At 29.3% G+C, this 13,996-nt stretch overlaps 1 protein-coding gene across 2 annotated transcripts in view; it reads left to right on the top strand.

Annotated features, from left to right (window-relative positions):
• The window catches only part of LOC139807923 (uncharacterized), a 60,772-nt gene that overhangs the window by 39,954 nt on the left and 6,822 nt on the right, over positions 1–13,996 (top strand). For both annotated transcript variants that reach the window (XM_071769421.1, XM_071769420.1), the window contains 5 exons: positions 3,876–4,000; positions 6,167–6,245; positions 11,240–11,332; positions 11,603–11,907; positions 12,444–12,717. In XM_071769421.1, the coding sequence (XP_071625522.1) occupies positions 3,876–4,000; positions 6,167–6,245; positions 11,240–11,332; positions 11,603–11,907; positions 12,444–12,717 (876 nt within the window). The remainder of the gene's footprint in view (positions 1–3,875; positions 4,001–6,166; positions 6,246–11,239; positions 11,333–11,602; positions 11,908–12,443; positions 12,718–13,996) is intronic.

Here is a 13,996-nt window from a genome sequence, read left to right as displayed (position 1 = left end):
TGGGGAAAATTGTTATTTTTTTAATTATCATCTAATTATTAAATTATTTCAATTCCATGACAGTTATTAATTTTTTTATTATAAAAGACGACTTTAAGGTTCCGAAGGCTTCTCGTGGGTTTAGGAAAACCGGAAGCCAGGGATCTAAATATCTACCAATCCAATAATACTATCAGTAGAAACCTCTCGTTTCTGAGCTAATTTCGGGATCGCTACGCGTTATACATGAGAACCAGGCTTAAGACTTAGTCTCGACGGAGTTTCCGACATCGACATCGAGAAAGGAATAGGGTGGCGGGTGAAAAGGGGGGAGAGGAAGAAGTCGCGGATTAGTTTCGCTCGCACGTGTGTTCGCTGAGAACTCAATCTAGAGATTCGGTTTGCAGTTCGAGAGACAGGATGACGTTGCGACGACGACATCGTCGTCGACGGCGACGTCCCTTGCACGAGAGAGAGAGAGAGAGAGAGAGAGAGAGAGAATTGTCTAATCATGAAATCTTTAATTAGCCATCGCATTTGTTTGCAACTTTGGAAGCTTATAAAAAACCTCAGATTTGATCATTTATTGGTCATAGGAAGATGATAATTAATTAATAAATCTATATAGTGAATTTTAATTAAACATTAATTGCAATGTAAGAATATTTTTTATATGTATCTACTTGCATCTAAAACTTTTTTTATAAACATTTTGTACAAAACAATTTCTTATGAAGATAATTAATGGCGGAAGAGTGAAAAATTTTATTTGTAATTAAACGTGAATTGTAAAAATTTGAAAGACGTTTCTTGTAAAACAGAAAGGACAATGAAAATGTATCGAAAAATATATCAAAGATATATTTAAAAAGTTGTGACTTATTAAAATAATTTATTTATAATAACGGTATTATTATATTAAAAAGTTTATAAAGTGTTTCATATATAACTAATAGCTAACATTACACTGACAAGTATGTAGAAGACTTAAGCAAAAGTCGATATTAATATGTGTATAATATATTAGGTACATACACACAGCACACCATCACCACCGCATGTGTACTGTATTATACATTATTGCATATCATTTGTGCTTGTCGACTTAAATATTGCTGATTACTTTTATATAATGTAAGAATATTTTTATATTCTAATTTTTTCTGCAAATAAGCAATTTTTTATTTTATTTAATTTCAAGTAAAATTGTATAATTTGTTGTCAATTGTATCGCAAATACCTTTTGGTTTTCAATATGAGATTTTGACAAATGGAAAAAATGTTGTTAAATAGGTTTCCGGAGAAACCGGAAAATCGATTTCAATAAATATTCCATCAAATATTTGACCTCTGGTTGAAACTACGCGTTTCATAAATTATATATGTATAATAAATAAAACTCAAGAAACTTTTTCACTATCGTATATGTATTTCAATAGTATTACAAACCAATTTAAATAATTATTTGTTTAATGGATTAATCTATCCTAATTAAATGAATTCCATTAAACTCTATTAAGTTCTATTCAATTATTATATTTATTATTAATTGGGGATATAAATGCAATATACAGTTTAAAATAAAATAATATTAAATATAGAATTAAATTGCAAAATACATTTATGTTGCAATTAAAAAAAATAGTATATATTCATATGTATATATATATATATATAATAAAAAATAATACATATAGTTTTATATTATTTATTGAACTAAGTAAATTATAAAAATATATATCAGTAAGATAAAGTTATGTTATATAATATATAGGGAGTATAATTTGCAACGATGAAAAATTCTTACCTAAAAGTGTCGCATCAACTTTCCACCTTCAAGAAAGATGAAGGAGCATCATAGCGGAGTTCTTCCTGCATACTAACCATCCAGTTACAGGATATACATATTTCTTCCGAGTTATCTTTGGGCCGCCATTCAGGCCCAAACGTGTTAAATTATACGATATAGAAAGAGATGTAATCATAAATCAGAATTAAAATTAATTCTAAAAGATAATAAAATAACTTAATATATATACATTAACTTGATTTAAAAAATTTATTAACAAAAATAATAAAATAAATCAATTGAAATCAATATCTAAGTAAAAATGACCTCAGTCTAAGAATCAATTGCAAATAACTTTTTTATATAATTACAAATTTTTCCAAGTTGATAGAAAAATAGAAAAATAGAAAAATCGAAATGTGACTGTGAGAAAGTTTCAGCAACGCGACGATATAATGATTTATTTAGCAAAAGCAGCAGATTTTTATTGGAAACACGTCGTAACTGGATATCGACAAGTACTCAGATTTTAGGGTGGGGGTGGAAATGGGATTGGGAGCAGGAGTATAGCAGCTAGAAAGCCATGAGGTGAATTTTAATAAAAGACTGCCGATGTGCCCCGTAGTAAATTACTAGATTTAAGCTTGATGCCGTCGGAAAGTTTTTTCGCTTGAAAATAATTTAATAACGGATTCTGCAAAGTAATTTCTTTGTAATTTGATAATAACTAATTATCTGAAAATTTGTCATCTAAAAATACGTTCTTATGAAAGTTTACTTATTATACATTATTATATCGTTTTTCTATTATTAATTTAATTTTTTTCATCATCTCGATATATTTTCCATATATATTTGCATATTGTATAACTATAAATAGCGACATCGAAAGAATAGTGCTTACGTAGGAAAATAACCGAAGTGACATAATAACTCTCTTCTCATTGGATAAGATGCTCCTCACCCTTAGGGCATAAAAAGAAGGTCGTCGAAGACCGTCATCGTTGTGGACACCGCTCCATGCATTTTAAAACGGCCAAACGATGCCTACAAATTATATTTTCGCAATCATTGCGGTTTTGATCTTCTCTATCCCTTCGTTCTTCTCATCTTTCTTTACCATCCCCAAGGGTTTGATATCACGCCATAAAATTCCGACGATTATTCTCACGGAATGTCTCATCTTGGCAGATCGATGACGAATGAAATTTTAAATAACGAATCAGTTATATTCTTTTTTATTTACTTTTTACTTATTTATTTTATTACTTGTTTTTTTTTAATATAATACATGTATATACATTATATATATAATGTAGGTATATAGGTACATTTTATATATTACTTATGTTTCTTGACTTGCCGTTTCTTGTTCTTTCTTCGTTTATCTTAATATATCGATAAAAAAATGGCAATGCAACGAGACTTACGTTTTTATTGCTCGTTCTACTTTTGCGCGGAAATAACTATCGGGAATTTTTACAACGCTATGAACGTTTTTAGAATTGATATTGGCATCGATTGACATTCGACCTTTTCTTATGACAAAATGTTATCACCAATTTGCTATTAAAATGTTACGATCAATAATAAACGTCGAAAAAATCGAAGAATATATTTCTTCCCAAATCATATTAAATCTATCTTTAAAAAAAAATTGAACTCTTGGAAGAGGATGGCAGGTAATAATTGAGTTAATCTTCACGAATTAAGTGATCAAAATGTTGTTGTGCAGAGTTCGAATATATATGTCTAAAATAAATGTGAATATAGGGGTATATGTACACACCATATATAGACGTATATCTATGGTACACACTCGTGCATACACACATTTGCTAAAAGTATATTTATTGGTATGTTTACTGTTATTGGTATGTTTTTCTTTATTTTTAAGCTGATATTATTATTAAATTATATTTTGACATTACATTTTTAACCGTTATATTATTATTATTATTGTTATTATATTTTGTAATTAAGAAACTAATTGCTTCAAAAATGTAGATTGTTAATTTGTATGTATAGGACGTGCATATATAATTTAAATATATATTTAATGTTAAAATAAAATATGTAATATTGTAGGAAATTTTTTTTGTTACAGGAAAAATAGCACAACCTTGGAAAAATTCCATCTACAAATCTCGAGATTAGAGTTATACTCTGAAGACTCGAAGTATGTGGACCAATTGCTTCACGAGATGGCGACAAAGCCGATTCTTCATGTCGGTGAGCAGATTAATATAATCACTAATTAATCGCAAAGTTTATAATTTTTATTTACAGAAATATTTTTTGTAAATAATAATTACAGAAATATCTTCTGTAAATTATTGTTTTGTAATTCATTTTGAATTACTTTATTAGCTTTTTAATTATATTTTATAAATGTTACTTATTGTTATATATATACGTTGTGTTACATATTTATTTTGTATATTTTATTAGTTGGTATCATAGTACTTTGGTAGTATTATATAAATTTGTATTATAATACTTTTATTTGTATTGAATTACATAATGTTCGCATGCCCATCTCATAAGTTTGGCAGTTATGGAATAGATCTGACATATGGAAATCTTTGCTTAATAATAATGATATTACGAAATTAAATAAGGAAGCAAAAATTAATGAAGATAAATGGATAAAACTTTTACCGTAATAATTAAAATTTCGCTCCAATTCTGTCGATTGAGAATAAAGAAGAACGTATTTAATTAGCTAGGAGGTGGGAGTGAGTAATTATCGTCTAACTATTCACGACATTATGACAATTAAGATAATAGGGTAATTTGAGGGACTATTTGAGTTAAAGAAAAAATTGGATACAAAATTTTTAAGACATGAAGGAGCTTTTCAATTTTCAGAGTAGAGAGGGGCTTTTTGAGCTATATAGGGCTTTTTGACTTTTTGTCTTGAAAATTTATCGGATTTTTTCTTTAATTGATTTAAATAACCCCTGTTTACCTTATATTATTAACGAATAGCGTGAGAGAAATAATATTGCATTTAAATTATAAAAAAATATTTTATTGTAAGATTACATAAAGTTATGTAAAATTATATAAACTTTTCAGAAATAATTAAATATAAAAATATGTAAAAGTATGTAGATATACATATATAGCTAATAATATTTGTATAAAATATGCAGGTTTTCCATTGTTCAATTTGTATTGATTAATCATAATCATAAATCATAAATCGTAATAGCATTTCTGATAATAAAATTATCGAGATAGCACGCATATCTAAAACGTCGCAAAGACGGTTTTAAAACGTTTAAGTTGTTTTTTAGATATACGTGTCTAAAAGACATCTTAAAAATGTTTTTATGATGTCTTTTAAATTATACGTATGTCCAAAAGACGTTTTAAATACGTCTTTTATAGACATGCGTGCTGTCTGAGTATAATAGCTGCGTATTTGATTTGTTCATTAACATACTGTCACAATGGTGACTTGTTTGAACAAACCTAGTTCTATTTTTCGTCAGATATATCGATTTCGTAGTCTCGACTGTTAATCTCGTGAATGTCGTATATTTAATTCAGGCCGCAGACGACGGATGCTTTATTATTTGACCACGACGAATCATCGTTGCCCGACGAATTATTGACTCGCGTTACTTCTCGAAGCTTATATAGTAATACAAGAGCTAGACGAATCGCTTAACTTAACCACGATTTTATTAAATGTATCCTAATTATTCTGTAACATTAGTAACGATTTGTAATATGGAAAACTATAATCCTCTGTTGGGGTATCTAAACTTTAAGTATAAAATTTTACACAAGTGTAATTTACACACAAAAGAAAGAACAGCGTTATATTTAGTTAAGATAAGACTACAATGATTATATATAGTCCACATAGTGAATTATTTTAATTGCAATGTACAGTTACATATTTCTTGATAAATACAGTTATATTTTAGAAACAAAATATTATTTTGTTTCTTATCAATCGATTTCTCTTATTATTCTGTGCATAAAAGTATTAAAGTAAGATCAAAAAATAAATATTTTACCAGATATTTCATATTTTATATCAAAATAAATTCTCCTTCAAACTGTGAAACTTTTATTTAAAATATTTTTAAACAATGAGAAATAACTGAAATTTAGGATAATTTATTAAAATATTAGTTAACCTTATATAATTTATGCATTATATTACCAATAGGTACAATAATAATAATATATTATAGGTATATTTGATATTTGATATATAGTATAATTATATACATACATGTTTAGTAATTATCAATAGTAATAATCAATATTACTATATTAATTCTGTTTTGTTCTAAGCAATTTTATTTAATAGCTGTTAATTAAGTCATCTATAATTAAACAATGTCATCTAAAGATTTATTTATTGGTTTGTTACAGTTCAAAAAGACGGCGGCACACAATTAAAACTGATCATTGATTACGGCGAAAACATGCAGGCGTTGTTCAAACCGATGCGGTAAGTATACAATCAGTATATACTGTATTTAACATTTTTGTTTCTTACTCTTCCCCTTATATATAGATTTTCGTAACGATAATTTAAAAATTTTGTAAATTAACCGGTTATGTAAATGAAATACATAATACATGAAAAGTTGATATAATATATATTAGAAATATAAATTTTAATATGAATATAAACTTAATACAGACACAATAACATTTCGGCGCGCACATCATTATATTTATATACCTACATAGATGTAACACGCGTACATAGATAATAAGTTTTGAATAAAATATTATATATAAGTTTCCTATTGTTCAATTGTTGGGGGATTACTGTTGCTATTAGATCAATTTTTCCCATCTTTATTCGTTAATATTTGTTTATTGATTTTCTCGTACATACTCGCGCGTGTGCACACATGTATACGTGTATACATGTATGTAGGTATATTCTAATTAGCGCCATTATAGCACAAATTAGGAACGATTGCATGCAAATTACGAGCGAGAGGTCAGCTTCTATGACCCGATGTGAACGATGGCGGTGAAACCGCAGAATGTCGCAAAGTTCTTGGCGTATCTTGGGATCACAGGCAGACAGCGCGCAAAATTACTTGGGCAGTTTGTCGGTGCAACGGCGCCGCGGGACGCTGCCACGATAGCGCCCAAATTAACGCCGAAGCATTGCTCGAATCGCCGTCTTAAATTCACACACAGTCTATACGCAAATTTACAAATTTGCATTCCTTTCTGCTAAGGTTACTTTGATCTCCTCTAAGTAATTTAAAAGATTAGTTTTAAATAAGCTTTTAGAAAAGTAAAAATGGTCAATTGGATATTCAATAAAGTAAACAAGCAAAAAAAAATAGTGTCCATGGATTAATTCAACTAAAGTTTCAAGTGTTTGTAATTTTTTAGTACATTTACATTTAGTACATTTACATTACGAAAAAATCTTAAATAAAAATTACTTGTTTCTTTGCATAAAATCTGAAAGTAAAGTTTTCTGTAGGTTTTTATTGAAAATTTCAAAATTGTTTCTCCCTCCAGAAAAGAAGGCGAGGGGCAATATAATTTTATCATTACAAGATGTTTTCTGCTTCTTGCGCATTACTTTTTATCGATAGTATCAAGATCAATTTAAAGTTGATTTTTTTTTAGTAAGAATGTTGAGGAAAGTTATCAACTTCTCAATCCTTAGCATCTTTATAATTAAACTTCAAATTAGAAATTTATTAAAGTAAATTTTATCTAAAATTAGCTAACAAATAATTTTGTAATTTATTTAAATCCTTGGTTACTTTCGTGCTTTCCTGATCATTTATGCATTTTATAAAACTTAGAATTTGCATGAAATCACAATTTGCACAGAAAAATTTAATAAAATTTTATTCATTAAACATACGTAGCATCTTTAAAAGTGTTATTTTTTAAGATTTAGGAATACTTTACCTATATTTCTTATTGCTCATTTATTTCATATTTTTACCATTAGATAACCGATTTAGATAACCCCGGTATTCATTAGGCAATTCCTCCCTAGTATCTGCTATTTGTTCGACCATTATTACTTTAAATGTACATTATTATAAAATTACATTAGAAATTTTCGGAGCTTATTGTCAAGAGAACGGACTAAACTGATTCATTTAACATTACGAAAGTATTTACAAATAATCAAAGCATTATACGATAAAACGTTGATAATGAACAGCTAAGTGGAATCAGCTAAGTGGAATCTAGCTAGCTCAATTTGCATGATGCTCAATAAGAATTATTGAGATACAAAACCTCTGTAACTTGGAAACAAGATCAAATAGGACAAATATTTATGCAAATTTTTTTTTATAATTCTTCTCTGCGATTATGCCCGTGTTATAAAATATCTTATAATATCAATATCAAAGATTTTTTTAAATAAAAATCCCAGGTTACCCATTCTAATTTCTCGAAATGCAATTGATAAAGCCTAATTTGAAATGGATACAATTATTTCTCTCATCTTGATTTTTTTTTACTGACGAAGTTACATTTGGATTGGATTACAAGTGCAATTACATAAGTGATGGCCGGAGCGCGCTTTGAACTATGAGAAGAACACTCTTGAACAGCCAGACCTCTTCATCATCCCCTTCCTCTTGTTCCTCTACCGGTTTCTTCTTTTTCTTTTATAGCGCTTTTCTAGTAAATGATATGACACACACGCCATTGTTCTACATTTTCAGACATGCGTACCTTTTTGCATAAAATCGTTAGTAAATAATGATTTCTATTGAGATTCAATTGAAATTTATTCGACTGATTTTTATCTTAAAATGTGATAATTCTATATAATTTGCACATCTTTGAATTGCGTTTTATTACTAACTTTCTATTTTTAAATCAATATGCATATTAGAATAAAATTTTAATAATTTTAGCAATAAACATGCACGAGAATCTTGAAAATAATTTAAAAATGACGATAAAAACGCAAATATTTTTACGTTTAGTTATCTTCAAATTAGACTGATAGAAATAGAAGACTGAATGTGGAATACAAATATTAAAATCAATATTGAATTAATAAATTTGGTTTATGACTTTAATGACAGATCGATATATTTTATACAAAAATCTTACATTTTCTATTACATCTCAGACAATATGTCTAGAAGACATCTTTAAGATTTTATTGTACCTACTAGTAGATGTAACACACATTGAATATAACAATTATTATTTTACAACATATCAATTTATATTTTATAATAATTATTGTTTCGAACAAAAATTATTTTAAATACACTAACAATAATGGAGCAGCGACAATGCAATATTCGAAAAGGTCGTAAGAAATTTTCAGACAAACCTGATATTGCGATTCTCTTCTCCTCCTTTCCTTTCCTCCCTCCCTCTTCATCTATATCTCTATTTTTATCTCTGTCTCTCTATCTACCTCTCCTTCTTGGTGGTCCACACGAGACTAGAGCCCTTTAAACTTCCAGTGGGCCGAAGATTCTACGATAAGTGGTTGGTGCTCGCGCGGTTTAAACTCTGGTAATAAGTTCGCCAATAAGTTCCACGGAAAGTTTGCGATTCCATGGCAGCGAGAATTTCGGCGAAACGGCGAGCTGGCCGCAATAAACTCTCATTACTCGTTCGGACAAAATTTGTTCAATCCAGGAGAAGAACGAAAACATTCACGATATCCACATATTCTTTATATGATTATATTTTATTTATTTGTTTATTGTTGACTTTTAGATTTGTGTGATAATATCGTTTAAGTCATTATATGCACAAAGACATTATGTTATTATGTCAAATTTCGAAAGTTGCAGTTTTATAGATACCATATCCGACGTATTTTATAGAAAAGTAAAGTCCAGATTTAAAGTGTTTTTGCAACATTTATAATATGATATTTACAATTTAATCGTTTAATCGTTTAATAGAACTTTTTAAGGAACGAATCTGAAATCAGATGTTTGATTGTCCGGATTACGAAGTAGATTTTTTCCTTGTTCTCTAGAATCTCGATCGGAGCTCGCGAAATTCATGCTCCTCGCTCGTGCTTATTGTCCTGTCTCGTATATGTATATATAGGTACGTATATACATATATCGCTCGTAAAACCCGCACCAAGATCACCGAGTAAATATTTGATCGTGCTCAAGTTTGCGGAACTCCTGAACCTTCCTCTCTCTCCTTCTCTCTTCTTCTTCTTTTCTCTCTCTCTCTCTCTCTCTCTCTCTCTGTCTGTCTCTCTCTCCCCCCTCCTTTTCCTTTCCCTCCTTTCTCCTTCTTCTTCTCTTTCTATCCCTTTTCCCTTCGTGTTCCTTTCAAGAGAAAGAGGTCCTAAAGAGAAGTTCGGGGACTAATAAAAGTCTGAGCTTTTGCATTGTCCCTTTGCTGCACATCCCCAGTGAATAATTTTAATTTTTTTTTCTTTTCTGTCACACATGATGTGCCCTGACTGTCTTATGCATTGCACAGTTTACAATTCATCAATTTACTACAATCTATAATAAAATATTTGGTCTGATTGGATGTAAATAAAGGCAATATTGTAAGACGCTTCTATATATAGGAGCTTTTTTATTTAAGTATAAATAATATTTAATTATATTATATATATGTTACGTATAAAATAGGTTAATTTTTATGTGTTTATTCAAACAAAGCATCGTTTATACAGCTCTAGTAATGTCTTTATTTAACGCATTATGCCGGAAAACATGAAATAATGATCAAATACCGCTTGATAACGAGCATTTATAATAAGTATTACATTAGAATACTGATATATGTGTGTTTGTGTATGTGTGTTGGTATGCGTGTATATGTATTGTTTAATTATATTAATTCATTCACTAAATGAATAATCGCGCTGTATAGAATGTACTGCAAATTATTAGTAGAAATGAGGCGTGTAATTAGCGAAATAAACCAGTAAACTCTTTTGTAAAACATTTAAAGAAAAATATTCGTAGTCTTGGTTTAAAAGAATAAAAATTACACGTCTTATTCTTATTTTCTTTTTACAAAAGGAAAAAAACCGTTAAACAATCTTGCAAATTATGTTATATAAAATTTGAAAGATATTGAAATAGAGTAAATATAGTAATAAATAGTTACTGCGTTACGCAATAAACAGAACGATCACAAAGTCACGCGATAGATATCGATCGATTGATACCCCAATTTGCCTTAATTTTGCAATATAGCAATTTCGGATAATACCCGCAATATTATGCACGCGAGTCTCTTTCAGAGACGTTTATACTCTTCCGTGATTACACAGACTATTTCAAGACCACTGCATGTTCTTGTAACCTTCTCAAAATCATAATAATAATAAAAAGATTTTAAATTTAACCACAGTTAATTCAATTTTTGTACTATTGTTTAGTTTGTCAATTAAAAAACAGCAGATTCTAATTTTTTACTTAACTCTATTCTCTTTTCTATATAATATTCTGTTTATCACAATAATAAGCAAGTGGTTTTCAATCGCAGGTTTCCGCGAGAACAACAGACTCTGCCAAACCATTTCTACTTCACAGACTTTGAGAGGCATACCGCTGAAATTGCCTCTTTTCATCTAGACAGGTAATATTATATTTAACTTTTTGTCATGCATAAAAATGTACATATGTTTAAAATACATATTTTTCTTGATTTTACGAAAGAATATTATTTAAAAAAAAAAGATTGATTCCTAGTAGAAAATGAGAATAACGTAAATTTAAAATATTTAAAGAGATCAAGAAATTTATTAAAGATACCTACATATTCAAGTAAACTATAAAATTATTAAATTGAATCCCATTTAATATTCTAAAATCTTTTATAACATATATCTTATTTTTTGGCTCGCAGGCTTTTGGGGTTTCGCAGGGCGATGCCGGTGAGCGGTCGGACACTCAACGTTACAACCGAAATCTACCAGATTGCCGACGGTGAGCTGCTTAAAACATTCTTCGTGAGTCCGGCCGGCAACCTGTGCTTCCATGGCAAATGTAGTTACTATTGCGATACGGCACACGCAGTTTGCGGCAGCCCCGATACCCTCGAGGGTAGCTTCGCCGCCTTTTTGCCAGATAAGGCTTTCGCGGCTAGAAAGGCCTGGCGGCATCCCTGGCGCAGAAGTTATCACAAACGAAAGAAGGCCCAGTGGGAACATGGTAAGACACGATCTTTTTTTTTCCTAGAAAAATGTTCTTAAAAATGTACAGAATTCTAAAAGAAAACACGAGGTTTTCTCTTCTTCTTCTATTTATTATTATCTATTTATTTAAGTTTCTTATTGTATTTTATTTTTTTATTATTATTCTTACGTTGTAATTGATATTAATTATTTACTTTATAATTAATATTATAATTTAAAAAAAATTAGAGTGAAGCGTACGTAATATATATTTATTGTTAATTTCAGCTACATAGCCAAGAAGTGGACTTGGCTATGAAGTGGTTTACAAATAGCCTTAATCATTCATCCTTCCATTCATACACTCACTATCCTAACTTACAAGTAACTATTGCACATATTGATACACATTGACCTTCTATGTTTTAATCCAACCTTTTTTTTCGTGAAGCGTACGTAATAAAAACTACAAAAATTTTACAATTTTTTTTCTTTACATTTTTTTTCTTAATTTTTAAGCTTCTTAATATTTCTAATTAATAAAATCTTTTTTTTTTTTTTACAAACTTGCAGATTCCGATTACTGCTCTCTGGTAAGAGAAATCCCACCATATGATGAAGGTCGACGATTACTCGATCTAATGGACATGGCGGTCTTCGATTTTTTAACGGGTAATATGGATCGCCATCATTATGAGACGTTTAGAATTTTTGGAAACGATAGTTTTACGTTACATCTGGACCACGGAAGAGGCTTTGGAAAACCCTTCCATGATGAGACGTCTATTTTAGCGCCTCTTTTACAATGCTGTATTATCAGACAGACTACTTTAAGTACTCTACTCCGGTGAGTAAAACTTTTTAATAATTAATGTTTTTATAATAATATATTATAGTATTATTAAAATAAACAATAAATTATAAATAGTAATTAATTCCACAAAATTTTGAATTCTTAAGTTATCAAATCTCTCAAATTAATATAAAAATTTTGATTATACAGCTATAGCCAACATATTAATACAATAATTACACGTGATGATAATATATATAATTATATAATAAATATAAAAGTTAAAAAATATAAATACAAAAATAATAATTATAAAAAATAATAATTATTGCAGAAAGTTGTGCACAATTATTTTTTTTATATTACATTGTGATCAGCTTTTTCAATCTTTTCAATGCTTTTTGCAAATATGAATTACTTCATAACTTTAAGAAAAGCAGTAATTATTGAATTTATTGTTATGAAATAATGTGGTACAGCAATTGTACAATACAATTTAATCTGCGAGGTGTCAAATGTTTCATGATTTCGTCTGGACGACCAGACATCGATAACAGAAACGAACGATTTGATTATAAGCGTTTTAATCTGTATCCCAGTGTTAATCTCCCACACGACATTATTTATCGGTTTTCCATTTCCGATACTTTGCGCGTCCGCGAAATCCGGACGGCTGGACATCGGATTTATCGTGCAGCCCGTAAAAACGCGAATCCGCATCAAAGCAAGAATTCACGACCGCGTCCCAGCAATTCTGATAAAACGCAGCATCCCGGATTGCGGAATCCGCCTTATCGTAAAGTTTTTCTTCTTTTTTTCCGTTTTCGGATGGAATCGAATTTAGCGGCGCTAAACCTACTGTTAACCGTTCTGAATTGCAAATCTCACCGATCGATGGACACTATCCATCGTGCGATTCGACAATTTTCTTCGATAAATCAAAACAATCGTCCTTATTTCAATCTTTTATTATACGTGTGCTAGTATTTGAATTCCTTTAAACACGACAGTATGACATATATATTCTTTTAACAAATTTTTTATTGTCATATTACATTAGTTTTTTATTCTCCGATCAGATATAAATCCCATAAATTATATGTTAAATCAAGTCATTTTTAAATTTAATATTTCCGCTAGAACTCTTAAATAAAATTTACGCGATACATATATAACATAAATATAATAAAAATTCTAGTAATAAATAGAATTTTTAGTAATAATTAATAGAAAAAAATGCTTACGAGCAGAAACAAGAATAGTTTTTTTCTTACATACAAGGTAATAGAAAAAAATTCAGTATTTACAAAACGGATAGTTATTTTTTACGAGG

The sequence above is a fragment of the Temnothorax longispinosus genome, chromosome 2, assembly GCF_030848805.1.
Source record: "Temnothorax longispinosus isolate EJ_2023e chromosome 2, Tlon_JGU_v1, whole genome shotgun sequence".
Lineage (NCBI taxonomy): Eukaryota > Metazoa > Arthropoda > Insecta > Hymenoptera > Formicidae > Temnothorax > Temnothorax longispinosus.
The sequence above is the reverse complement of the archived record's forward strand: the minus strand, read 5'-3'. Positions and strand labels throughout refer to the sequence as shown.